The sequence below is a fragment of the Pongo abelii genome, chromosome 20 (genome assembly GCF_028885655.2).
Source record: "Pongo abelii isolate AG06213 chromosome 20, NHGRI_mPonAbe1-v2.0_pri, whole genome shotgun sequence".
NCBI classification, from domain to species: Eukaryota; Metazoa; Chordata; class Mammalia; order Primates; family Hominidae; genus Pongo; species Pongo abelii.
In genome coordinates, this window is record NC_072005.2 from 56,677,015 (window position 1) to 56,704,601 (window position 27,587).

The window sequence follows — 27,587 nt, forward strand, 5'->3', positions numbered from 1 at the left end:
TCATGACCAAAAAAAATATTTTTTTACTTTTTCCATGTTTTTTTTTTAAAGTAATTACAGAGCAGGTAGTCGTTGACGCAAACCTCCCTTCAGTATCAAAAGTGTCTGTGGGGCAGGTGGGGCTGGGGCAGGTGGAGGCTGCCACCCCCTGCCGACGACAGGGACCGCCGGCCGGGAGCAGAGCCGGGCGCTGGGCCGGGAGCAGAGCCGGGCGCTGGGACGGGAGCTCTGGCGACGTGTCCTTCTCTTCAGTTTTGAGGGCGGAGGAGTGGGAGGGAGGGACGGGCGTCAAACTGCAAAAACTGAACCGTAAAAGGAGGGTGTCTGGGGCCGAGGGGAAAGGACACCCCTGGAAAAAGCTCCTCTCTCCCCTGGAAGGCGGCGGGCCGGGAACGCTTGGTGGGAGAGCGAGGAGGAAACGCGGAGAACTCAGGCCACTTCTCCTGGGTCCCACGTCCCCTCCCGTCACCGGGGATTGGCGGGGGTGAGGCGAGGATCCCAGAGACTCCGCTCCTGGAGCCCCACCCTGTCCTCACTGGGGGTCCGAGCCCCAGATGGGGCTGGAAGCCACCTCTCCCCAATTCCCTGCGTGGTCCCAGAAGGTGGGCTGGGCTGTGGGAAGGAGGGGTCCCGGTCAGGCTGCGCCCGGGCTGGGGCTGGGGGGGGGGGCTCCACGCCCCTCGCCCACCCGGCCCCGCCGCCTCAGATCTGCGTCTCTTGCACGTTCTCCTTGGAGCCGCTCTTGAAGAGCAGAGGTTCATGGATGGAATTGAGGCCAGGCGGGCCTTTGCCCCCGCAGCCCCCGCCGCTGGGGTTGCTGCTGTAGTGCGCCTTGAAGGCGGCAGCCACGTAGTGGTGGTGGTTGAGGTGGTCTCGCTCCAGGGCGGGCAGGGCCAGGTGGCTGTCCCCGCCCACACCCCCCCCACTGGCCACGGCGGCTGCGGCGGCCACGGACACGGCCGAGGCGGCGGGCAGCTCGTCCTCCACGTTGATGATCTCCACGGTGCGCGTGGGCCCGTGGTGCTTGTGGAGCTGGTGCTGCTTGCGCAGCTTGTAGAAGGCCACGAGCATTACCGCGGCCATGAACGTGATGGCCACGAAGCAGCCGATGATGATTTTGGTGGTCTTCATGACGTCGTCCAGGTCCTTGAGGGCGTTCTCCGTCACATCCGTGATGGGCACCGTGAACGCCTTCTCTGTGGGCCGCGAGGAGCGCGGGGCGGGTGCCGTGGTAGAAGACGAGGCAGGGCCGGCCGCGTCCCCAGGCCGGCCCCCGCCCCAGACACCGTCCGTCGTGGGCCCTGGCGGTTCCTTCTCCGTCCCCCGCGGCTGCAGGGCTTCCTCTCCGGGCTGCGTCTCCAGGGTCTCCACGGTCACCGTGGTGAAGTAGGTGTAGCCTCCACTGCCCCCTCCAACACCACCACTGCCCCCAGGGCCGCCCCCGCCGCTGCCGGTGCCCCCGGCCGCCACGGGGTCCACGGCCGAGACGTTGAGTGTGGCCGAGGCGGTGGTGTTGCCGGCTGAGTTCGTCACCATGCACGTGTACTGGCCCGTGTCCTGCACGGTGACGTTGGTGAAGTTAAGCGTGCCGTCATGCAGGACGGAGATGCGCACGCGGTAGGAGCCGTGGGTCATGAGGGTGCCGTTGGGCGTCAGCCAGTTGACGGAGGTCATGGAGGTGCCCGTGCGGCATTTGAGCTCGGCAGCCATGCCCTCGGTGACGTTGAGGTCCGTGGGCGGCTCCACGATGACGGGCGCATAGCAGGTGAAATGCGACTGGTCCAGCTCCCCAATGTAGCGCCCCTTGAGGCCGGCGGGCGCATGACAGCGGGCGCAGCACGTCGTGTTGCTGGGCACCGTCTCCTTGAGCCACCAGCTCAGCCAGAGCACGTCGCAGTTGCAATGCCAGGGGTTGTGGTTGAGGTGCACGCGCTCGAGGCGGTGCAGGGGCGTGAAGAGGTCGTGGGGCAGCGACATCAGGTTGTTGTGGGACAGGTTGAGCTCCTCCAGCGACTTGAGGTCGTCGAAGGCGTTGCGCTCGATGGTGGCTACCTGGGCGTGCATGAGCCACAGCTTGCGCAGGCTGGTGAGACCCTGGAAGGAGCCCGGGCGGATCAGGTCCAGCCGGTTGCCCGACAGCTCCAGCTCCTCCAGGCGCACCAGGGCCGTCAGGTTGGGGATGTCCTTGAGGTTGCACATGCCCAGGTTGAGGTAGCGCAGGTTGACCAGCCCCTCGAAGGCCGCCTCCGAGATGTACTCCAGCCGCTTGAGCTCGCCCAGGTCCAGGCGCCGCAGCGAGGGCACGCGGTTGAAGGCGTAGGAGGGGATGCTCTCGATGGGGTTGTTGCGCAGCCAGAGCTCCCGCAGCTTGGACAGGTACTCGAAGGCCTGCGTGGGCACCGTGGTCAGCCGGTTGTCAAAAAGCTCCAGCGTGTTGAGGCTGGGCAGCCCGTTGAAAGCGCCCACCTCGATCTTGCGCACCAGGTTCTTGCTCAGCTGCAGAATCTCCAGGTGCCGCAGGTGCTTGAACGTGTCCGTCCGGATCACCTGGGGAGAGGGAGACACGGATCAGTCACGGAGATACTGATGTGGACCGTGGGGGGATCACCAAGGTCCTGGGCGCAGGTGGGGCCGGGTGGCTGGATCTCCCATGCCGTGCTGTGACGGTACGACCATATTGCAACATGGTTTGATGAGTTTCTTATAAAGTTAAAACTGGAGTCAAGGCTGGGTGTGGTGGCTCACGCCTGTAATCTCAGCACTTTGGGAGGCCGAGGCAGGTGGATCACTTGAGGTCAGGAGTTTGAGACCAGCCTGGCCAACATGTCTCTACTAAAAATACAAAAATTAGCCAGGTGTGGTGGTGCGTGTAATCCCAGCTACTAGGGAGGCTGAGGCACGAGAATCACTTGAACCCAGGAGGCAGAGTTTGCAGTGAGTCGAGATAGTGCCACTGCACTCCTGCCTGGGCAACAGAGCAAGACTCCATGTAGAAACAAACAAAAAAACTGGATTCAAGAATTTTGGGGGACCAAGCACAGGGGTGGCTCATGCCTGTAATCCCAGCACTTTGGGAGGCTGAGGTGGGCAGATCACTTGAACCCAGGAGTTCAAGATCAGACTGGTCATCAGAACATAGACCCCATCTCTACAAAAATAAAAATAAAATAAAATAAAATAAAATAAAATAAATTAGCCAGGTGTGGTGGCATGTGCCTGTTGTCCCAGCTACTAGGGAGGCTGAGGTGGGAGGATTGTGTAAGCCTGGAAAGTGAAGGCTGCAGTGAGCCCTGATCATGCTACTGCACTCCAGCCTGGGCAATGAAGTAATACCCTGTCAAAAAAAAAAAAAAAAAAAGAAAAAAAAGAAAAGAAAAATGAACAAGCAAGAAAATGAAAAAAAGAGAAAAAAAGATAGTTACTTATAAAGTTAAAACTGGATTCAAGAATTTTGGGGACGGCCAGGCATGGTGGCTAACGCCTGTAATGCCAGCACTTTGGGAGGCTGCAGTGGGTGGATCACCTGAGGTCAGGAGTTTGAGACCAGCCTGGCCAACATGGTGAAACCCCGTCTCTACTAAAAATACAAAAATTAGCCGGGCATGGTGGCACATGCCTGTAATCCCAGCTACTTGGGAGGCTGAGGCAGGAGAATCGCTTGAACCTGGGAGGCAGAGGTTGCAGTGAGCTGAGATCGTGTCACCGCACTCCAGCCTGGGTGACAGAGCGAGATTCCGTCTTGAAAAAAAAAAAGAATTTTGGGGGCCAGGCACAGTGGCTTATGCCTGTAATCCCAGCACTTTGGGAGGCCAAGGTGAGACGATCACCTGAGCCCAGAAGCTTGAGACCAGTCTGGGCAACATTGGGAGACCTTGTCTCTACAAAAAGAATTTAAAAAGAAATATAAAAACAAGAATTTTGGGACTGAAGAGGAAAAAACTTTTGAAAAAAAAGTTAAAACTGGAGTGGCCATCCGACCCAGCTGTTCCATTCCTGGGTATTTCCTCAAGAGAAATGAAGGCAGATGTCCACGCAACGGCTTCTATGTGGGTGTTCACAGCATTTTTTTCTCAGGACTGCCTAAGCTGGAGACATCCCAAATGTTCCTCAGCAGGTGAATGGACAAACACTGCGAGGTGTGGCCGTGTGAAGGATGCTGCAGCTCAGCCATGAAAGGGACCTGGCTACTGTGACCCCCTGGATGAATCTCTCAGCTCAGCCATGAAAGGGACCTGGCTACTGATGACCCTCTGGATGAATCTTTAGAGGGTTACACTGAGCAAAAGACGCCGAACACAAAGGAGCTGGCGCGGTGGATCCGTCCACACCATACTCTGGGTGTTCTAAGTGGATGTCTCTGCATGTGTGGGTGGGTGAGGTATCTGGGGCAGACAGGGAAGGGCATTAGAGAGCTTTCTGGGGTGACTGAAAGGTGCTACATTGGCGTGGTGGTTACATGATGAAAAGTGACTGTTAGGACTCCCCAAACTACACTTAAAATGAGAATATTTTATTCTATGCCAGTGATACTTTATTTTATTTTATTTTATTTTTGAGACAGAGTCTTGCTCTGTCACCCAGGCTGGAGTGCAGTTGCACAGTCTCGGCTCACTGTAACCTCCGCCTTCCAGGTTCTAGCGATTCTTCTGCCTCAGTCTCCCAAGTAGCTGGGATTACAGGGGCGTGCCACCATATCTGGCTAATTTTTGTATTTTTAGTAGAGATGGGATTTCACCATGCTGGCCTTGAACTCCTGACCTCGTGATCCACCCACCTCGGCCTCCCCAAAGTGCTGGGATTACAGGCGTGAGCCACCGTGCCCAGCCAATTTTGTATTTTTAGTAGAGACGGGGTTTCACCATGTTGGCCAGACTGTTCTTGAACTCCCAATCTGAAGTGATCTGCCTGCCTTGGCCTCCCAAAGCGCTGGGATGTTACAGGTGTGAACCACCACGCCTGGCCACTATACATAGTTTTAAAAATGAAAAAAATAAGGCTGGGCATGGTGGCTCAGACCAGTAATCCCAGCACTTTGGGAGGCCGAGGTGGGAGGATCGCTTGAGCCCGGGAGGTGAAGACAAGCCTGGTCAACAAAGCAAGACCCCCATCTCTACAAACAAATACAAAAATTAGCCCTGTGTGATGGCGTGCACCTGTGGTCCCAGCTACTCAGAAGGCTAAGATGGGAGGATCGCTTGAGCCCAGGAGGCCAAGGCTGCAGTGAACTGTGATCGTGTCACTGCACTCCAGCCTGCGTGACAGAGGCAGACCCCGTCCCCAAAATAAATAAATAAATAATACAAAATGAAAATACTAATACCAGCAACTAAGACACATTGAACACATCTTTGGTGCCAGACACTGTTCTAAACGCTTTGTGGGTAATAACTCTTTTAATCCTCCAAACTGCCCTGTGAGATGGGCACTATTACCAGTCCTTATTCGATACCTGCAATTCCAAAATTCTTGAGGCCCTAACAACCAGATTTTTCCAAACTTTGACACCAAATCCCACTTGGCAGCAAAACCCGATCAGAACTCACGTGAAGCTATTTATTTATTTATTTATTGTATTGTATTTATTTATTTATTTTGAGACGGAGTCTTGCTCTGTCGCCCAGGCTGGAGTGCAGAGGCGTGATCTCGGCTCACTGCAACCTCCGCCTGCCAGGTTCAAGTGATTCTCCTGCCTAGCCTCATAAGTAGCTGGGATTACAGGCACGCATCAACACGCTTGGCTAATTTTTTGTATTTTTAGTAGAGACAGGGTTTTGCCATGTTGGCCAGGCTGGTCTCGAACTCCTGGCCTCAGGTGATCCACCCGCCTTGGCCTTCCAAAGTGCTGGGATTACTGGTGTGAGCCACCTCACCCAGCCACATGAAAGTAAAGCTTTTATTGATCCCACTCGTGACTATCCAAACATTTCATTCTAGAAATTCCCATGTTTCAAGACCACTAAGATATTATAAAACCTATACTGTCTATTACTACGTTTCTAATATCAGAATGTCAAAACGCATCAGACCTCAAGAGTTTCACACGAAGGATGATGAATTAGGCCCAGGGAGGTGCAGTGACTTGCCCAAGGTCACACAGAAGTGGACAGCAGAGTTGGGATTGGATCCAGGCCCTCTGGTTCCAGAGTCCTGGCTCTTGACCTCTGACCCTGGCTGCCACCTCTCAGGGCTGGGGCTGGGGTCCAGTGCTGGGTCAGAGCACGAGAGGCAGGATCTCACAGGGTCCTCACTACTGATGACCATGCCGGGTACACTGAGGCTCAGAAGGCCACACAGCCATTGGATCATATTTGCAAAGCCCAGATAGTGGTGTGTGCCAGGGAGAAGGGGACAGACACTGGGGGAATGCAGTGTTACAGTATTAACGGAGGAAACTGAGAACCTCAGATGCATCCTGTGTCATCACAAAGAAGCTAAGAATTAGGTATCAGAGTATATGCACCAAAAGAAAAAAGAGAAAAAGAGGCCGGGCGTGGTGGCTCACACCTGTAATCCCAGCACTTAGGTAGGCCGAGGCAGGCAGATCAGTTGAGGTTGGGAGTTTGAGACCAGCCTGGCCAACATGATAAAGCTCTGTCTCTACTAAAAATACAAAAATTAGCCAGGGGTGGTGGTGGGTGCCTGCAATCCCAGTTACTCGGGAGACTGAGGCAAGAGGGAGGCAGAGGTTGCAGTGAGCCGAGATTGAGCCACTGCACTCTGGCCTGGGCGACACAGTAAGACTCCATCTTAAAAAGAAAAAAGAGGCCGGGCGTGGTGGCTCATGCCTGTAATCCTAGCACTCTGAGAGGCCAAGGCAGGTAGATCACCTGCGGTCAGGAGTTCGAGACCAGCTTGGCCAACATGGCGAAACCCCATCTCTACTAAAAATACAAAAAATTAGTCGGGCATGGTGGCAGGTGCCTGTAATCCCAGCTACTTGGGAGGCTGAGGCAGGAGAATCTCTTGAACCCGGGAGGCGGAGGTTGCAGTGGGCCAAGATCGCCCCGTTGCACTCCAGCCTGGGTGATAGAGTGAGACTCTGTCAAAAAAAACAAAAAACAAAAAACAAAAAAACAAACTGGAAGGACATACTCCAAGCTTTTCTTAGTAGTGAACTTTATCTGTTGGGAATTATGGACAATTTTTATTGTTTTGTGATTTTTTTTCCTCAATGAGCAAAAATTACTTTTATAGTAAGCAGGAATAAAAACAAAACCAAACCCAGATATACCTGAGAGGCACCCAGCATAAGAAATGGTAATATTCATGGCATAGGCACAGTCATAACATAATAATAATTTATGTCGGTGCTGTCCAGTAGAAATAGAATGTAAACTACATGTGTAATGTTTGGTTGTTTTGTTTTAAGACAGAGTCTCACTGTGTCACCCAGGCTGAAGTGCAATGGCACAGTCTCGGCTCACTGCAGCCTTGACCATCTGGGCTCAAGTGATCTGCTCACCTCAGCCTCCTGAGTAGCTGGGACTACAGGCATGTGCCAGCGCACCTGGCTAATTTTATTTTATTTTAATTTTTTGTAGAGATGGGGTCTCCCTATGTTGCCCAGGCTGGTCTCAAACTCCTGGCCTCAAGCGATCCTCCCGTCTCAGCCTCCCAAAGTGCTGGGATTACAGGCGTGAGCCACCACATCCAGCCCACATGTGTAATTTCAAATTTCCTAGAAGCCACATTGAAAAAAAAAAAAAACCAAACAGGTGAAATCAACTTTACTAATATATTTATTTAGCTCAACAGGTCCAAAATACTCCAATTTGAACCTGTCATCAGATGAAAACTTGCGATTGAGCCATTTTACACTCTTTATGGTGGAGCTTCGAAATCCAAGGAAACCCAACACGTGTTTTACACCCAGGGCGTCCAGGGCGCCTCTCAGTAGCAATGCACGCAGTCCCCGAGCCCAGCCAGCAGCCCCGATGCTGGCGGCTGCCCTGTGAGATGCTGCAGGTTTACTTGGCGCTCAAGGATGCTCTGCAGACACAGTCGCCTTTTGTCCATCCAGCAGCCCTATGAACAAGGACTGTGATTGCCCCGTTTTAGAAAGGAGGAAACAGGAGCCTAAAGAAGTGGCTTGCTCCATGGCAGAGCTGGGCAGGGCTGGCTGGAGGCTGCGCCCCTCCCCATCTCGCTCTGCCACCTCACACCCACCCATCGCCATTCCCCGTGGACAGACACGGAAACAGAGGTCACAGATGTGGTGTGAAGAGCAGAGACCTGTTCAAATCCCTCCTCCCCCGTCCTGGTTGTAGGGCCTGTCACTTGAGCTCTCTGTACCTCTGGGCCCACTCTTACCACAAGGAGGATGATGAAAAGCACTTCAGAGGGTGAGGGAGAGGAGATGAGGTCCCAGCGTTCAGGGGTGCTCAGCACATCGTCATTCTCATTGTTATTATCGCTGGCGTTGAGAAACTTGTACCATGCCCTTGGGATTACAGCCCTGAGCCGTCCACTGAAAGGCGGCTGTTAGGGCCAAGAACCGCCCTTTTTTTTTTTTTTTTTTTTTTTTTTTTTGAGAGGGAGTTTTGCTCTTGTTGCCCAGGCTGGAGTGTAATGGCGTAATCTCGGCTCACTGCAACCTCCACCTCCTGGGTTCAAGTGATTCTCCTGCCTCAGCCTCCCAAGTAGCTAGGATTACAGGCATGCACCACCACGCCCGGCTAATTTTTGTATTTTTTTTTTTTTTTAGTAGAGACGGGGTTTTACCATGTTGGCCAGGCTGGTCTTGAACTCCTGACCTCAGGCGATCTGCCCAACTCGGCCTCCCAAAGTGCTGGGATTACAGGCGTGAGCCACCCTCCCCGGCAAGAACTGTCTGACTGCATCCTTTCCCGCAGAAAATCAGGGCCGCCCCGCTCCTGGCTCCCTGTCCTCTGACCCCCTGTTCCAGCCTCTCCTCTCCATGCCAACGGCCCCAGTTGCACCTCAGCCCTCTGCCTCTCCCACTAGGCCCTAGAAAGTTCTGTTTAGGCAGGGCGCATGCCTGTAATCCCAGCTATTCGGGAGGCTGAGGCAGGAGAATCGTTTGAACCCAGGAGGCGAGGTTGCGGTGAGCCAAGATCATGCCATTGTACTCCAGCCTGGGTAACAAGAGAGAAACTCAGTCTCAAAAATAACATCACATAACATAACATAAAACATAACAAAATAAAAGTCTGTTTATACCCACAGATCCCCTATCCCTCCCCTGGGCCCTTCACAATCCTCCCAGGACTGCCGTCAGTCCCAGCATAAGACTCTCCCGTGCCGCGCTATGCTGCCCACCAAGGCGACGATGACAGTGAGAGCCCATAAGACACAGTCTCTGCCCTGGAGCAGCTCATCCGCCAGGCACCACCTTCTCCTTCCTCCCTACTTGTTTCCCCCACCTCCTGTTCTGGCAAGTCCCTGAGCCCAGCAGACACACTCTTGCCTCTGGCCTTTGTGCCTGTGTTTCCCTCTGCCAGGAACCCCTTTCCTGCTTTTTTCCTGGATACCTCCCCCCATCTGTCCTTCAACACCTAGTTCCAGGGTCACTTACACGGGAGGATGTCCTGGTCCCGTCTACCCACCCCAGTCTGGTCAGGGATCCCCGGGGCTGGGTTCCCTGGAGCCCAGGGTCCAGGTGCCTCCAGGGAGGACAGGGACTGGGTCCCAACCACAGGGCATCTTGCCCAATGAAGGACTCCACGGCCTCAGAGTGAAAAGGATAGACAAAGGATAGGCGCAGTGGCTTATGCCTGTAATCCCAGCACTTTGGGAGGCCGAGGCAGGCAGATTACTTGAGGTCAGGAGTTCCAGACTAGCCTAGGCAATAAGGTGAAACCGTGTTTCTAAAATAAAAAAAATTTTTAAAAAGTGATATATACTCATTTAGGAAAAAATGTATGAGAAGAAAGTAAAAATTGGCCAAAATACATCTACCCAGAGTTAATTTATGTTAATCATTTGGCACACCCTTCCAATTTTTTCTATGCATATTATGCAGGGATATATTTTTTCATTATCTTTTACTTTTTTTTTTTTTTGAGATAGAGTCTCACTCTGTTGCCCAGGATAGAGTGCAGTGGCACAATCTTGGCTCACTACAACTTCTGCCTCCCGGGTTCATGCAATTCTCCTGCCTCAGCCTCCTGGGTAGCTGGGATTACAGGCACACGCCACTACGCCCGGGTAATTTTTGTATTTTTGTATTTTTTTTTGAGACAGAGTCTCGCTCTGTCACCCAGGCTGGAGCGCAGTGGCACAATCTTGGCTTACTGCTAGCTCCGCCTCCTGGGTTCACACCATTCTCCTGCCTCAGCCTCCTGAGTAGCTGGGACTACAGGCACCCGCCACCACTCCCGGCTAATTTTTTGCATTTTTAGTAGAGATGACGTTTCACTGTGTTAGCCAGCATGGTCTCGATCTCCTGACCTCGTGATCTGCCTGCCTCAGCCTCCCAAAGTGCTGGGATTACAGGCATGAACCATTCATTGCGGCTTGCTGTTTTACAAAATTTTGATGATACAATATACTTGCCTGGGTCCTGCATTTCCCCTTAATAACATTGTATTTTCTTACATCACGAAAAGTGCTTCAAAGACATGATATGAACGGCTCTCTAGAGTACTGGCCCACGGCTGGCTATACCTATGTATGGACGTTGATCTGTAATTGATAGGGTGATCTTTCCTTTTCTTTCTCCTTTCTCTCTGTCTCTTTCCCTCCCTCCCTCCCTCTTTCTCTTTTTCTCTCTTTTTTTTTTTTGAGTCTTGCTCTGTTGCCCAGGCTGGAGTGCGGTGGCACAATCTCAGCTCACTGCAAGCTCCGCCTCCCAGGTTCAAGTGATTTTCCTGCCTCAGCCTCTGGAGTAGCTGGGACTATAGGCACGCACCACCACACCGGCTAATTTTTTGTATTTTTAGTAGAGGTGGGGTTTCACCGTGTTAGCCAGGATGGTTTCGATCTCCTGACCTCGTGATCTGCCTGTCTTGGCCTCCCAAAGTGCTGGGATTACAGACGTGAGCCACCACGCCTGGCCCTCTCTCTCTCTCTTTCTTTCTGACAGTGTCTCCCTCTGTCACTCTGGCTGAAGTGCAGTGCTGCGATCATAACTCACTGCAGCCTCAACCTCCTGGGTCCCAGTGATTCTCCCACCTCAGCCTCCCAAGTAGCTGGGACGAAAGGCACACACCACCATGCCTCGCTAAGTTTAAAATGTTATAGACATGGGGTCTTGCTGTGTTGCCCAGCCTGGTCTCAAACTCCTGGCCTTGAGCAATCCTCTTGCCTCAGCCTCCCAAAGTGCCGGGATTACAGGTGTGAGTCACTATGTCTGTGCTTGATTTCTTCTTTTCTTCTTTTCTTTTTTTCAGATGGAATTTCACTTTGTCGCCCAGGCTCGACTGCAGCAGTGTGATCTCAGCTCTCTGCAACCTCTGCCTTCTGGGTTCAAGCAATTCTCCTGCCTCAGCCTCCCGAGAAGCTGGGATTACAGGTGTGCACCACCACGCCCAGCTAACTTTTGTATTTTTAGTAGAGACAGCATTTCGCCATGCTGGCCAGGTTGGTCTCGAACTCATGACCTCAAGTGATCCACTCGCCTCTGCCTCCCAAAGTGCTGGGATGACAGGCGTGAGCCACCGCGCCCGGCCGATTTTTTTCTTAATAGGCTTCTGCCTTGTCTAACTTCCCCGAGTGAACATGGCTAGCTTTCAGAACTGAATGAGACCTCTGTGAATGCTGTTTCACAGGCAGGAGGGTGTGAATGTGTTTGCAGGGAGCTGGTGGGGGCTCAGCCTGCAGGACGCAGCCTGAGGATGGGCTCGGGCAGGCCTTGTGGGGCAGGGAGAATGGCGGAGTACAACAGGAGTGCCTCTGCAGGCGCGGGTCCTGAGGGTCAGTTGGGTCCCAAGCCGGCCTGGGGTCTCTGCACCCAGCCGGAGATGTGACTGTGCTTGGGCATGAGGCTGGGGGCTGTGGGCATCTCCTGTCCAGGGCAGGAGAAGCAGGGGCTTGAGAATGTCTCTGGCCTGACTGGGCTGGAGCTCTAAAACTCCCCGCTCTGCCAGGGGACCCCCCAGAGCTTGCATTTCTTCCTCGGAGAGAATATCTGGGGAAGAACCCAACCTGGAGCTTCTCGGAGCCGGTTCTCAGAGCTCGTTCCCTGGGACGCTAAACACCGATAGCAAAAAAACACTCTCATATCAATGCATTAGGAGCCTGCACACTCCCTCCCCGAGACTCCAGTGCACCTGGTGTGTTGAAGCTCCGTGAAACCCAGTGGGAGACAGTGGCTTTGTTTTGCTCAACTCTAGTTTTCCCAAACATAATACACATGGGACCCTTATCACCAAACGCCGCTTATCACCTCCCTGGGAAATACTGGTGATCGACAAAGCAGGTGCTTGGTTGCTATTTCTATTATTAATAATAACATCAATAATAATAACAGGAGGAGGAGGTCCTGGTCATCACTGATCGCTAGGCAGAGAATGAGGTGGACTTTGAAAGAAAGCCTGGACCAAGAGGCTGGGCGCGGTGGCTCACGCCTGTAATCTCAGCACTTTGGGAGGCTGAGGCGGGCGGATCACTTGACGTCCGGGGTTCAAGACTAGCCTGGCCAATGTGGTGAAACCCCGTCTCTACTAAAAACACAAAAATTAGCTGGGCGTGGTGATGCACGCCTGCAATCCCAGCTACTCCGGAGCCTGAGGCAGAATTGCATGAACTTGGGAGGAGGAGGTTGCAGTGAGCTGAGACTGTGCCACTGCACTCCAGCCTGGGTGACAGAGTGAGAATCGTCTCGATAATAATAATAATAAATACAGAAGGAACAAAGGTATTGCTGGTCCATGTGCCGTCAGGAGCCCCCTGGAACTTTCCCCCTCTCTGGGTTACACTGAGATGGCCTGGGCCCCCTCCATTCCCAGCAAACACTCTGTGCCCCCCCCCCCCCCGCCTTCAGGGTCCCTTTTCTCAGTGGGGCCCCCCAGCTCACCTTCCCCGTCCAAAGCGGGGCTGCAGGCTTGCCCGTGGGTCGGCCAGCAGGGCCAGGTGGCTTCATGCAGCAAACTCCCCCATTTCCTTTCCAACCCCACAGCCCAGCCCTGCCTCCTCCTCTCTCCCTGGGCCCGCCGCAGCCTCCTGCCTGGCCTTCAGTCTCTCCCCTCCAGTCCATCTCTGGGGTCCTGCTATGCCAGAGCTGACCCTGCCTCTGCCCTCCTCTAGACGCCTCCGGGGCTCCCCAGTGCCCTCGGGAATTTCAGCCTGCACTGGAAGCCCTGCCTGGGCATCTGCCTTTCTCCCCACTCCCCTCTGCATGGCCCCTCACTCGCAGCCCTCACTTGGATACACGTTAGCCAGGATCAGTCCTTGGACCCTCTCGCCGGGCACTCCACCTTTGCACATGCTGTTCTCTCCGCTCAGGACGCCCTTCCCTTTCATCCACTGGAAGGCTCCTGCTCACCCTCTTGAACCCAGCCCAAAGGTCTCCACTCATTCCCCCATTGCTTATTGATTGAATGGAGATAAAGCAGGTCTGCAGGTACAGAGGTGGAGAGGGGCCGTTGTCTGTGAAAGGACCTCACAACGTCAGCCTTGGAGAGCTGCTCTGAAGGCTTGAGGTGAGACTCACTCCGCTCAGGGCTTGGCACCTGGAGGCGTGTGCTGGGCACAGGCGATGATGCCCTGCAGGGCACGTGTTGCTAGGCTCCTTTTTTGTTGTTGTTTTTTTGTTTTTTTTTGAGACGGAGTTTCGCTGTTTTCACCCAGGCTGGAGGGCAGTGGCGCCATCTTGGCTCACTGCAACCTCCGTCTCCCGGGTTAAAGCGATTCTCCTGCCTCAGCCTCCCGAGTAGCTGGGATTACAGGCATGTGCCACCATGCACGGCTAATTTTTTGTATTTTTAGTAGAAACGGGGGGGGGGGTCTCTCTATGTTGGTCAGGCTGGTCTCGAACTCCCGACCTCAGGTGATCCACCCGCCTTGGCCTCTCAAAGTGCTGGGATTACAGGCGTGAGCCACTGCACCCAGCCTAGGCTCACTTTTCAGAGAAGGAAGAAGGCTCAGCGAGGCCACACGACCAGGGTTTGAGCCCTGGGCCTCAGCCCCCTCCATGCCCGCCTCTTGCCTGCAGCTCCCGGAGCCTCTGCAGCACCCCAGGCTCCTGCTGACTCCCCCGGCAGCTCGGGAGGTGAGCATCACACGCCATTTTAGAGACAGGAGACCAAGGCTCGGTGAAGTCAAGTGACTCAGCAGGGTTGCCGGTCCCGGGGAGTGTGCACCTGGGGCTCCAGCCCACAGTGTCTGTTTTCCAAGTCTCCTTGGTGCCTCTGGACAGAGGACCGTGACAGCAGCGTGGCCATAGGCGGACAGCCTGAGGCTGCTCGGCGCTCAGCACGCAGTGACCCAGCTGCAGAGGGAAGGGGGTGTGAAGGGAGATGAAGGGGCACTCCCAAAGGGAGGGGGTGGGGTCCCCCCGCCAATCACTTTAATAATGCAGTTGAGAACTAAGTGGGATGGGGGTGTTGCTGCAAAGGGAAGCCTGGTTTTGTCGAAACATGTGGCATAGGGCTGCTTTAAATAGGGAGTCTCTTTATTTTGAACAGAATTCCAGTCTATTCTCTCTCCTCTTCTCTGCAGAATGCCTGCTGAGCAGCCTCGTGGGGGATGGTGGAGGCTGGGTTTGAATCCTGGCTTTGCTGCTGACCAGCTCGAACTCCAACTCCCTGGCGGCCTCGGGCAAGTGTCCTCACCTCTCTGAGCCCACTTTCCTCACAGGTACCATGGGGTCATTGTGATGCTTGGACAAGACAGTGAGTGCTTGGGATGAGATAATGAATGTGTGGGACATGGAGAGCATGCAGTAATACATATTTTTCATTGTTAATTCAGTTGATAATGATCATTAACACTGGTCCTGGCCAGGCGCAGTGGCTCACGACACTTTGGGAGGCCAAGGCAGGAGGATTGCTTGAGCTCAGGAGTTCGAGACCAGCCTGTCCAACATGGTGAAACCTCGTCTCTACTAAAACAACAACAACAACAACAACAACAACAACAACAACACCACCCACCAAAATTTACCCTGGCATGGTGGCACACTCCTGTAGTCCCAGCTACTTGGGAGGCTGAGGCAGGAGAATCGCTTGAACCCGAGAGGCGGAGGTTGCAGTGAGCTGAAATTGCACCACTGCACTCCAGCCTGGGTGACAGTGAGACTCTGTCTCAAAAATAAAAAAAACAAAAAAACACAAAAAAAACACTGGTCCTGTCTCTGGGCTTCCAGTTTCTCCCTCAGCATCTTTCCTCTACACTGGCTGTCAGAATGACCGGAAATGCAGTTCAGACCTTGCCACATCCCCGCTCCCAGTCTCCCATAGCTATCACCCTCGACAAACTGTCAGAGGCCCTTCAGAACCTGCCCTGCTGCCCTCTCCTTGACTCTAGCCATAGTAGGGACAAGAGAGATGCATGGGGTTCCCTCTGCTTGCCACACTCTGTCCAGCCTCTCTGCGTTTGCACAGGCTCTGCCCCTTTTCTATACTGTCCTCCTCCTTGTTCTCTAGAAAATTCCAATTGCCTTCCTTGGAAAAGCCCTTTTTGACCCCTGGTCCCTCATCAGTCACACACACACTCTCTTATTAGATCCCTATCGCAGTGACTATAATTTGGTTTCACACATCTGTCTCCTTGTCTAGGCTGTGAGTCGGTATGAGTAGAGACTGTGTTGGGGCGATTTCTGCATAACCAGCATGCTATGCAAGGCCAAGTTCATGACAGACTTCGGCCAAGGTCTGCTGAGTAAACAGACTAGAGTGTCTAAGGCTCTTATTGGGGAACACCCTGGTTGTGCTTGTCCCTGTTTCCTTCACGCTTTTTGGCCTGGGTGATAATGACAACATGTCAAAATCATGTTGACATCAATATGACAGAACTTGGGAACTGAAAAACATTGGTGTTCTGGTTCCAACTTAATCTGCTTTTTACCTTCATGTGCACATCTCAGATCATCAAAGCGACATCACCTTTCTTGTGTTTGTCATCATTTTTACTTTCATGATTTCTGTCCTCATGTTTTAGGTATGTCTTTCGATTTTAAGTCAGTCTGAAATCCTTGTCTTTTAACTGGAAGTTTAGCTCAATTACATTTACTATAATTACTAATATACTTGGAATTCTTCCTATAATGTTATTTTGTGCTTTTTAATTGTCCTGATTTTTGTAGCTTATTCTTTCCCCTTTCCTGTCTTCTTTGTATTGATGGAATTTCTTATGATTTCATTTCTTCTCTCCACTGTTTTAGAATTTATATATTTTCTCTTTATTTAGTGGTTACCCTTAAAATTTAACATGCATACCTAAAGGCCAAAGCCAGTTAATTCTTCTCTTCTCCTCCCATATAATACAAAGCTGATCTCATCTCTGACTTTAAAACAAAGAGACATCCTGGTCAGCTTCCCAATAAGGTAAAAGGGGGGGATCATAATTTGTTAAGTGCTGATTATTGCCAGAGCTGTGCTAAATGCTCTGAGGTATGATCTCATTTAATCTTTGTGGAAATTCTGTCACATGGGGGTTATCAAGCACATACCCCTGCTCCCTTCATATCTGGTGGTTCATAGCTGACAAAATGAAGGTTCACAGAAGTAAAGTCACTTGTCCCCAGTCTCACAGGCTCCAAAGTTGCAGAACCAAGACTCAACATCTCCTTCTCCTGAACACAGACATGGAAGTCTCCACCACACCTACCCACCCTAAACTGAAACAGCTGGGCTGTCTGTGGGCTTCACAATGCTTTTTGAGCTGTGGGGCCCATTCATTCTTACATTACCATGTATTGTTTTGCTCATTTGACAGGTTATTTTTTGAGAGCTGCTATGTGTCAAGTGTCATACTGGGCTCTGGGGATCCAGCTATGGACAAGACAGACAAAGCCCTGTCTTCCTAGATCCCAGCCTCAGAGAAGAAGAGAGACACTAAATAAAACAATTATGCAAACAATCATTTAACCAGCAAAGGTGTACACAGATCATGGAGGCTGCCCTGGTTGCAGGGGGAGGCAGGCCTGGGGCCCCTCTAAGGCCTGATTTGAAACACCCTAGACCAGATCACCTCTGAAGTTGTGAGTGTCATCACCGTCATGGCCCCGACACAGAGTAGGATAGGCAAGGCGGGGATTGGTTCTTGAAGCAGGTAAATCCCCCTGCCCCCTCACCCTAACATCTTTCGCCTGACGAAGATGTTGACATTTTGTCCTACAGTAGAGGACCTAGGCCTGGGGCCACCTCTGACAGCCACTTAGCTGCCCACACTTCCAAGTTCCCTGGATCTTCAGCCCCCATCTGCTGAGCCCACCTCCACCTATGCTGGGCTCTGGGACAGATCTCAATGATGCAGATGTGAATCCGGCAAACGGACGCGGCCCCCATCAATGACTGCCTTCTAACCCCAATGGGGACTTTCCTTTTATCCTGCAACTTGGCCTGTGTGGGGGACTTTCCACTTTGGTTGTGGTAGGTAAATATTACTAAAGCTGAAAAAAATCCCACTGAAATCTGTTGGGGTTTTTAAGAAAATAAATTGTCGAGAAATTCCTTATTAAAAATGTAACTGTGGTAAGAAAACAATTAAGTGAACTGTTTGTCTTGACATTATAAATTGTATTTATTTATACTTATTTATTTATTTGAGATGGAGTCTTGCTCTGTCACCAGGCTGGAGTGCAGTGATCTCGGCTCACTGCAACCTCTGCCTCCCAGGTTCAAGTGATTCTCCTGCCTCAGCCTCCTGAGTAGCTGGGATTACAGGCGCATGCCACCACACACAGCTAATTGTTTGTATTTTTAGTAGAGAAGGGTTTCACTGTGTTAGCCAGGATGGTCTTGATCTCCTGACCTCATGATCTGCCCACCTTGGCCTCCCAAAGTGCTGGGATTACAGTCGTGACCCACCAGGCCCGGCCTATTTATTTATTTATTTATTTATTTTTATTTATTTATTTTTAAGACAGGATCTTGCTCTATTGCTCAGGCTGGAGTGCAGTGGCGTGATCTCAGCTCACTGCAACCTCCGCCTCCTGGGTTCAAGTGAGTCTCCCACCTTAGCCTCCTGAGTAGCTGGGATTACAGGTGCAAACAACCACACCAGGCTAATTTTTGTATTTTAGTAGAGACACGGTTTCACCAAGTTGGCCAGGCTGGTCTCCAACTCCTGACCTCAGGTGATTTGCCTGCCTCTGCCTCCCAAAGTGCTGGAATTACAGACGTGAACCACTGCACTCGGCCTGTTTTTATGTTTTGAATATAATGAGTCAATCACAAAAGTTTAGCAAGCTTACTGTTGTTTGTGTGTGTGTGTGTTAATTTTTTTACATTCAGATTTTAAAAACTGTTATTTGTCACATCAACTGTCTTTATGATGACTTCTCATGTTTCTTCCTTGTCCCTGAGACAAGGGACTTGTACCTCCCTCTCCAACAGGGACTTCCCTAACTGCCATGACTGGCAGCACTGCAGGGGCCATTGTGGGCCCTCACACTGACCTGGCTCAGGCCTAGACGTCTCTGTCTCCCTCCTCCCATTCATCCTCCTGGGAGTGGCCTCCTGAGCCCTTCTGCGACCAGGCCCTGGCCTGGGTGGAAAGTCTGGCTGGATGGCTACCCGCCCGCCCCCCACCCTTCCCCACCACCAGGAGCCCAGAGAGGCATCTAAACCTGGGTGTAAACAACAAGGGGATGAGATCTATATCAGAGGCATGTGCAAGACCCAGCAAGGCAGCAGGACTTTGCCTAAGGCACCTGCGGGTAGGGTGGGAGTGTGGGGTTAAGCTGAGGCACAGGCCATGGTCCTACACCGCTTCCTGGGCAGACTTCCCTAGCCTCCTCTCACTGTGTTCAGCTCAGCAGCCCCCCGCCAGCTCGTGCACGCTGCTGCTGCACTTGTTCACCTTCCTTTTTTTTTTTTTTTTGTGATGGAGTCTTGCTCTGTCACCCAGGCTGGAGTGCAATGGCATGATCTCGGCTCACTGCAACCTCCGCCTCCCAGGTTCAAGCGATTCTCCTGCCTCACCCTCCCGAGTATCTGGGATTACAGTAACACGTCACCACACCTGGCTAATTTTTGTATTTTTAGTAGAGATGGGGTTTCACTACGTTGGTCAGGCTGGTCTCAAGCTCCTGACCTCAAGTGATGCACCCGCCTCAGCCTCCCAAAGTGCTGGGATTACAGGCGTGAGCCACTGTGCCCAGATGAGACTTGCTCACTTTCTGAACCACCCCTTTCTGCACGCAGTGTCGAGAGGGCAGGGATCTCTGTATGTCCTGCTCTCTGGGCCTCGGGTGGTGCCTGGCACACACTAGGTGCTGAATAAACGAATCAGGGCTGCACTGAATGCTGCGGATGGATTAGCCGGGGCTGTTCAGACACAGGAGGAACAACCCATGCGGGGAGAAGGATGCACGGGTCTCAGCTCAGCTCCTAGGATTGCCTCGGGGTGGTGATGAGACCATGGCATCCTTGTGAGGATTAAGCTGTCTCGATATCTGTAAACCATAGGGAAGAGCGCCTGGCACAGTGCAAGCACATCTGTATCTGTGACTATTTAAAGGCAGGGCAAGTTTCTGGAAGGGTGGGAAGGAAGGGGCTGGGGGTAGCTTCTGGTGCCCAGTAGAGGGTGCCCCTGAGCTTGGTGTAGCTGAGAGCGCCAGGCATACTCATCCTGATCTGAGATGGGGACAGGGTGGCTTGCAGAAAGGTGTCCCCTAGGAGGAGTTGGTGTGGCGACTCCAGCTGGGTGTGCTGGCAGGGGTGTGCGGGTACAGGCTACAGCTGGAAGGCTAGGAAGAAGCTGGGGCTTCCGGATGAGCAAGGACAAGGCCGGAGCCAGGCTGGGCTGTGGGGATGTAGATTGGGACTCAGTGGCAGTTCTGAGACTGAGTCACCAAGGCACAGCGCCAGGGATAGCTACGAATTAGGAAGCGTTAGGAATCGCGTTGAAAAAACCAAGTTCTGCAGCCAGCCTGCCTGGGCTGAGTCCCAGCTCCGTTACTAACCTTGGGACCAGGACCGTGTGCAAGTGTCTTACTCTCCTATGTCTCAGTTTCCTCATCTGTAACATGAGAAGAATAGGACCTACTCAGGGGGCTGTCATGAGGCTGAAATTCACTGACCCTGTAAAGGGCTTGGAGCAATGCTGGGGGCCCGGCTGACATTCTCCCACCCACCCTCGCTGAGCTGTAGAAATAATTGGTCTATTTTCTAGAAGAGAAGGCAGGCTCAGAGAGGTGACTCAAGGACTTAGCGTCATTCGTGGAGGGGAGAACGCGGGTCTTGTGCCTCTCAGGCCTCTCAGGCCTCTCAGGCTGCTCAACAGAGATGTGGACTGATACTCCCATCCAGCCCGTCCCGGGCCTGTCCCGAGGCTCAGGGGCCATGTGGCTTTGCAGGACGCCAAGGAATTCTACGCGTTTGTCAATTTAACTTTAACAGGTGTCAGCCACCGCGCCCGGCCAACTATTCTTTTCTGTAAGTGTGCTGTGAGTCATCATGAGAAAAACTTAAGAAGAAACTGACAAAGTATGGGAAATCCTATTTGAAAAGGGTAGAAACTGAGGCTCGGAGTGGTGACAAGGATTATGTGGGCCCCGAGATGGCGCTGCTGAGGGAATGAAGAGGATAACTCAGCTGGAATGAGGCAGAGAGGCCGCAGTTAGACACCGAAGTCTCAGCAGCCTGGGAACGGACGGCAGAGGGCGCACTGCTCCCTCCTATCCAGAGGACCTCCTGGCTGCTGGTCGCAGGCCCGCGGCTGGGGAATGTCCCAGTTGACCTCAAGAGAGGTCAGCTCCTAGATTCCCCCCCTGCAGATTCTTCCTTCCGCCATTTTCTTTCTTTCTTTCTTTTTTGTTTTTCTGAGATGGAGTCTCTCTCTGTCGCCCAGGCTGGAGTGCAGTGGCACAATCTCAGCTCACTGCAACCTCTGCCTCCCGGGTTCAAGTGATTCTCCTGCCTCAGCCTCCTGAGTAGCTAGTACTACAGGCACGCACTACCACTCCCAGATAATTTTTGTATTTTTGGTAGAGACAGGGTTTCGCCATGTTGGCCAGGCTGGTCTCCAGTTCCTGACCTCAGGTGATCCAACTGCCTTGGCCTCCCGAAGTGGTGGGATTACAGGCATGAGCCACCGCGCCTGGCCCTCCCACCATTTTCTTGCTTAAAGGGCTCTAACTGGGTAAAGTCTGTCCAATCAAAAGCTCCATGTTTCATGCCCCTGGAGGGATCAGCCGCCTGGAAAATGCAAACTAGTGGGTAATTTAAAAGCCATTCTTGGTATTTGCCTTGATAATGCACTATGGCCGGGGTTTTTGTTTTTATTTGGTTAATTTTTTTGTTTTGTTTTGTTTTGTTTTTTTTTTTGTTTTTTTGAGACAGAGTCTCACTCTGCCACCTAGGCTGGAGTGCAGTGGCAAAATCACAGCTCACTGCAGCCTCTGCCTCCTGGCCTCATGCAATCTGCAATCTTCCCACCTCAGCCTCCCAGGTATGTGGGACTACAGGTGCATGCCACACCTGGCTAATTTTTGTATTTTTAGTAGAGATGGGGTCTTGCTATGTTGCCCAGGCTGGTTTCAAACTCCTGAGCTCAAGCGATCCACCTGCCTTGGCCTCCCAAAGTGCTGGGATTACAGGCGCGAGCCACCGCATGCCACCTTTTTTTTTTTTTTGAGATGGAGTCTTGCTTTGTCGCCAGGCTGGAGTGCAGCAGCATGATCTTGGCTCACTGCCACCTCTGCCTCCTGGGTTCAAGCGATTCTCCTGCCTCAGCCTCCCAAGTAGCTAGAATTACAGGTGCCCACCACGATGCCCGGCTAATTTTTGTATCTTTAGTAGAGACAGGGTTTCACCATGTTGGCCAGGCTGGTCTCGAACTCCTGACCTCGTGATCCACCTGCCTTGGCCTCCCAAAGTGCTGGGATTACAGGTGTGAGCCACCGCGCCCGGCCAGGTTTTGTTTTTTTGTTTTTGCAACAGAATTACCATCCTGTAGCTGCCCCACTTTGGCTGTCTGGGCCTGGCTTCTCCACGCTGACTCTCAGGGTGGGACAGACATATATACCTTCTGAGGCACAGGGCAAGCCCATGGGGGCTACAGCTTGCTGGGCGACCTTGGATAAGTCACTCAGAGCCTGTGCCTCCATTTCCACGTCCATAAGATGGGAGAAGTCATCGTGCCCTCACAGGAATAAATGGGGTTGATGAGCGCTCCCTGACCCCCTGCTCCAGGTAAATGCTTTGAAATTTTTGTTTCTTTTTCGTCATTTAGGAAAAGGTGAGCAAATTCCAGTATAGCCTTTTTTTTTTCTTTCCAGCTTGCATAGGATTTTATACTTAGTATTTTTAAAGCTTAATTTGTTCTGATTATAAAAGTTATTGGCTGGGTGTGGTTGCTCACACGTGTAATCCCAGCACTTTGGGAGGCCAAGGTGGGTGGATCACAAGGTCAGGAGTTCGAGACCAGCCTGGCCAGCATGGTGAAACCCCGTCTCTACTAAAAATACAAAACTTAGCAGGGCATGGTGGCAGGTGCCTGTAGTCCCAGCTACTCGGGAGGCTGAGGCAGGAGAATCGCTTGAACCCGAGAGGTGGAAGTTGCAGTGAACCGAGATCGTGCCACTGCACTCCAGTATGGCGGACAGTGCGAGACTCCATCTCAAAAAAAAAAAAAAAAAAGTTATTAAATGCTCTCACTGAAGAAAATCTAGAGAATAAAGAAAACATAAAGAAGAAATTAAATATCCCTGTAATACTAATGCAAAGAGAAAAGACCCTGTTGACCTTTCTGGGTGTTTCTTGGTCTTTTAAAATATATTACTTAAGTTTTAAAAGTGAATTGGAGATCCTATTCACATTCTTTGAAAGCTCAGTATTACATTTTGAGCATTTCCCCATGTCATCCACTATTATTTGAAACTCTGTTTTAAATAGCTGCATAATATTCCATTGTAACGGGCACAGAGATTCACTGAACCCAGGGGTCCCCAACCCCTAGGCCACAGACTGGTACTGGTGGGTTGCCTGTTAGGAACCAGGCTGCACAGAAGGAGGTGAGCAGCGGGCGAGCGAGCATTACTGTCTGAGCTCTGCCTCCTATCAGATCACTGGCGGCATTACATTCTCTTTTATTTAAATTACAAAAAAATTTTTTTTTGAGACAGAGTCTTGCTCTGTTGCCTAGGCTGGAGTGCAGTGGCACGATCTCAGCACACTACAACCTCTGCCTCCCGGGTTCAAGTGATTCTCCTGCCTCAGCCTCCTAAGTATCTGGGATTACAGACGCCTGCCACCACGCCTGGCTAATTTTTGTATTTTTAGTAGAGACAGGTTTTGCCATGTTGGCCAGGCTGGTCTCGAACTCCTGACCTCAGGTGATCCACCCACCTCAGCCTCCCAAAGTGCTGGGGTTACAGGCGTGAGGCACCACGCTCGGCCAGCATTAGATTCTCATAGGAGCGTGAACCCTATTGTGAACTGTGCAGGTGAGGGATTTAGTTTGCTTGCTCCTTATGAGAATCTAATGCCTGATGATCCATCACTGTCTCCCATCACCCCCAGATAGGACCATCTAGTTGCAGGAAAACAAGCTCAGGGCTCCCACTGACTCTACGTTATAGTGAGTAGTATAATTATTTTATTATATATTACGATGTAATAATAATAATAGAAATAAAGTGCACCGGCCGGGCGTGGTGGCTCACGCCTGTAATCCCAGCACTTTGGGAGGCCAAGGCAGGCGGATCATGAGGTCAGGAGATCTAGACCATCCTGGCTAACACGGTGAAACCCCATCTCTACTAAAAATACAAAAAAATTAGCAGGGCATGCTGGTGGGCGCCTGTAGTCCCAGCTACTCAGGAGGCTGAGGCAGGAGAATGACGTGAACCCGGGAGGCGGAGCTTGCAGTGAGCCGAGATCGCGCTACTGCACTCCAGCCTGGGCGAAAATGAGAGGCTCTGTCTCAAAAAAAAAAAAAAAAAAAAAAAAGAAAAGAAAAATTAGCCGCACATGGTGGCGTGTGCCTGTAATCCCAGCTACTCGGGAGGCTGAGGCAGGAGAATCACTTGAACCTAGGAGGCGGAGGTTGCAGTGAGCCAAGATTGCACCACTGCACTCCAGCCTGGTGACAGAGTGAAGCAAGACTCCATCTCAAAAAAAAAAAGAAAAAGAAAAAGAAATGCACCATAAATGTAATACCAAAACCATCTCCTCGACACCCCAGTCCATGGAAAAATTATCTTCCATGAAACCAGTCCCTGGTGCCAAAAGGGTTGGGGACTGCTGATGTAACCAGTCCCTTGTCAGCAGGAGTTGAGGCTACTTCTAAACATTGGTAGTCAGGCCATCCTTAAACACAACTCTTTGAAGCCCCTCTAATAATTTCCTTAGGATGGATTGGTTTGTTCCTTAAGCTGGAACCACACTTACTTGCCATACAACCTCATAGCCGGCCCCAGGAGGGACCAGGGCCGCCCGCTAAAAGCCTTGGGTGGATTCAGTGGTACTTTGTTAAATTAAGTACATGAATATCCTACGGCCCGGCAATTCCCTCTGGGTATATATTCTACAGAAATGATCACGCAGCTCCCAGAGGGGTCCTGAGGGAGGATTTGCGGTGGGGCAGCTAGAAGCCTCCTGGACGTCCAGTCTCATCAGGAAGCAGTGGGGGACTTGGCAGATGGACGGGGGTGGGTGCCCATCGATTCTGTAGCAGCGACAGCAGCAGAGTGGACACACACAGCAATATGAACCACTCTCAGAAACACAGGCTGAGCAAACACAGTGAGACAAAGACAGCGATCTTAACGCAGCTTCATCTGCATAAATTAAGAATACGTGTACACAAAGCAACAATACCCATTTTGCAAGAACACACACAAGCAAAAAATCCACAGTAAACACATTAGGAGGACTTTCTGTGGGGAGAGGGTAAGGCGGGGATATGAGGATAAAAGGGAGGGAAGGAGGAAGGAGGAAGTCCGGTGAGGACCAGGTGCCTGACTGAGGAGCGAGGAGTGGACCGGCTGGGCCCAGCCGAGGTGGTGCAGCTTCCCCCCAGGCCCCGAGAAGATGGAGGAACAGATCTGCACCCGGTCTTCTCCCAGGGGGCCAGGGCATGTGAGCTGGGGGGAGGCAGTCTCCAGGCCTCTGCCTTAAAAGGCATTTCCGGAGGCTCCAGGCTTGCAGGCCCCACCAATCTCAAAAAAGTGGTGGGGCCGGGGGAGGGCCTCAGAGGATTGCTGATTTTTTTTTTTTTTGAGACAGAGTCTCGCTCTGTCACTCAGGCGGGAGTGCATTGGTACGATCTCAGCTCACTGCAGACTCCACCTCCCGGGTTCAAGCTATTCTCCTTCCTCAGCCTCCCAAGTAGCTAGGACTACGGGCATGCGCCACTATGCCTGGCTAATTTTGGTATTTTTAGTAGAGATGGGATTTCACCATGTTGGCCAGGCTGGTCTCGAACTCCTAACCTCAGGTGATCTGCCTGCCTCAGCCTTCCAAAGTACTGGGATTACAGGCATAGCCACTGCGCCTGGCCATGATATTTTAAAAAACACATCCTCTGTCTTACTATGGGGACCACCTACTGTTGCTGTCATGTGGCAGAACATTTTAACTCTCTCACCAAAGATGAATGGCAACATTCTAGCTTCCCAGAGAGCGGCCAGCACCGTCACCCCGTGGACTTAGAGTCCCCCAAAGTCCCCTCGAGGTTCTTGCTGCCCACACCGCGCCCAGGCCAGGGACAGGCAAGAACAGGTGACAGGAGTCTCCGAGCCACCCCCCAGAGCTCACGGGAGGGCGTTGCAGGGATTCGCGTCGGCTCCCACCGACAGATGGCTGCAGGCCTCTGCCAAGGATCCGGGCAGGAGCTCGGGAGCTGGCCTCCCATTCAGAGGCAAACAGCTGCTGGGCACCTCCTGCGTGCCAGGCTCGGCCCTAGGTGCTGGGGATCCGGCAGGGAACATTGCAAAGTCCCTGCCTTCGTGCAGGTGGTGGTGCGGCGGAGGACAGATGACAACCAAGGCGGCAGGCCACACGGGAGGCTCTCAGCTCTCGAATCCCCAGAATTCAGCCTGTCGCTACCAGTGCTTCAGTGCCAGGCCCTGGTGTGTGTGTGTGTGTGTGTGTGTGTGTGTGTGTAAGGGAGAAGTATACTCAAATGAGGAAGCCACATAGAACTCACAGGGCGGTGCTTCTCTCATCATCCCTCAGACCCGGAAAGTCCGCTTCTAGGAATTTATCCCAAGGGCAGAGTCCAGAACATTAGGAAGAATGAGCCAACAGATGTCCCCCTGGTGTTGTTCATATCAACTCAGAAATTGGAAATAAGGAGGCCGGGCGCGGTGGCTCACGCCTGTAATCTCAGCACTTTGGGAGGCCGAGGTGGGCGGATCCCTTGAGGCCAGGAGTTCGAGACCAGCTGGGTCAATATGATGAAGGCCGGGCGCAGTGGCTCACGCCTGTAATCTCAGCACTTTGGGAGGCCGAGGTGGGCGGATCCCTTGAGGCCAGGAGTTCGAGACCAGCTGGGTCAATATGATGAAACCCGGTCTCTACTAGAAAGTACAAAAATTAGCCGAGTGTCGTGGCGGGCACCTGTAGTCTCAGCTACTCGGGAGGCTAAGGCAGGAGAATCTCCTGAACCCAGGAGGGAGAGGTTGCAGTGAGCCAAGATCGTACCACTGCACTCCAGCCTGGGTGACAGAGTGAGATTCCATCTCAAAAAAAAAAAAAAAAAAAAGAAAAAAAGAAAAAGAAGGGCCTGGTTAAGTAACAGGATGCTGCAGGTGTGGTGGCTTGTGCCTGTAATCCCAGAACTTTGGGAGGCCAAGGCGGGCAGATCCTCTGAGGTCAGGAGTTTGAGACCAGCCTGCCCAACATGGTGAAACCCCGTTTCTACTAAAAATACAAAAAATAGCTGGGCGTGGTGGTGCGCGCCTGTAATCCCAGCTACTCAGGAGACTGAGGCGGTAGAATCGCTTGAACGCGGGAGGCGGAGGTTGCAGTGAGCTGAGATTGTGCCATTGCACTCCAGCTTGGGCAACAAGAGAGAAACTCCGTCTCAAAAAAAATAAAAAATAGGCCGGGCGCAGTGGCTCACGCCTGTAATCCCAGCACTTCGGGAGGCCGAGGTGGGTGGATCATGAGGTCAGGAGATATAGACCATCCTGGCTAACACGGTGAAACCCCATCTCTACTAAAAACACACACACAAAAATTAGCCGGGCATGGTGGCAGGCGCCTGTAGTCCCAGCTACTCGGGAGGCTGAGGCAGGAGAATGGTGTGAACCCAGGAGGCGGAGCTTGCAGTGAGCCGAGATTGCGCCACTGCACTCCAGCCTGGGCGACAGAGTGAGACTCCGTCTCAAAAATAAATAAATAAAAATAAAAATAAAAATAAGAAAATAAAAAAGCAAAAACTCCATTTACAAATCAGCAGCAATTGTGCAACGCACTGTGCATGGGTGGGGAGGGTGTCCGAATCCAAAGACACCAAAGCGAAGGAGAGCTACCTGTGGCTGTGGGATTATGGTTGGCTTCTGTCCTTCTGTT

At 52.2% G+C, this 27,587-nt stretch overlaps 1 protein-coding gene and 1 long non-coding RNA gene across 4 annotated transcripts in view; one reads left to right on the top strand and one right to left on the bottom strand.

The window, feature by feature from the left end:
* Positions 1-10: 10 nt before the first annotated feature.
* The window catches only part of LRRC4B (leucine rich repeat containing 4B), a 51,195-nt gene continuing 23,618 nt past the window's right edge, over positions 11-27,587 (bottom strand). For both annotated transcript variants that reach the window (XM_024237345.3, XM_024237343.3), the window contains exon 3: positions 11-2,547. In XM_024237345.3, coding sequence (XP_024093113.3) covers positions 703-2,547 — 1,845 coding nt within the window. In that variant the 3' untranslated portion in view covers positions 11-702. The remainder of the gene's footprint in view (positions 2,548-27,587) is intronic.
* Positions 11,125-15,206, top strand: LOC129051781 (uncharacterized). 2 transcript variants are annotated; one of them, XR_008516260.2, is made up of 3 exons: positions 11,125-11,473; positions 14,620-14,757; positions 14,872-15,206. It is a non-coding gene; the product is annotated as an uncharacterized LOC129051781 (long non-coding RNA). The 2 variants fall into 2 exon arrangements; XR_010138651.1 differs by having other exon boundaries at positions 14,905-15,102.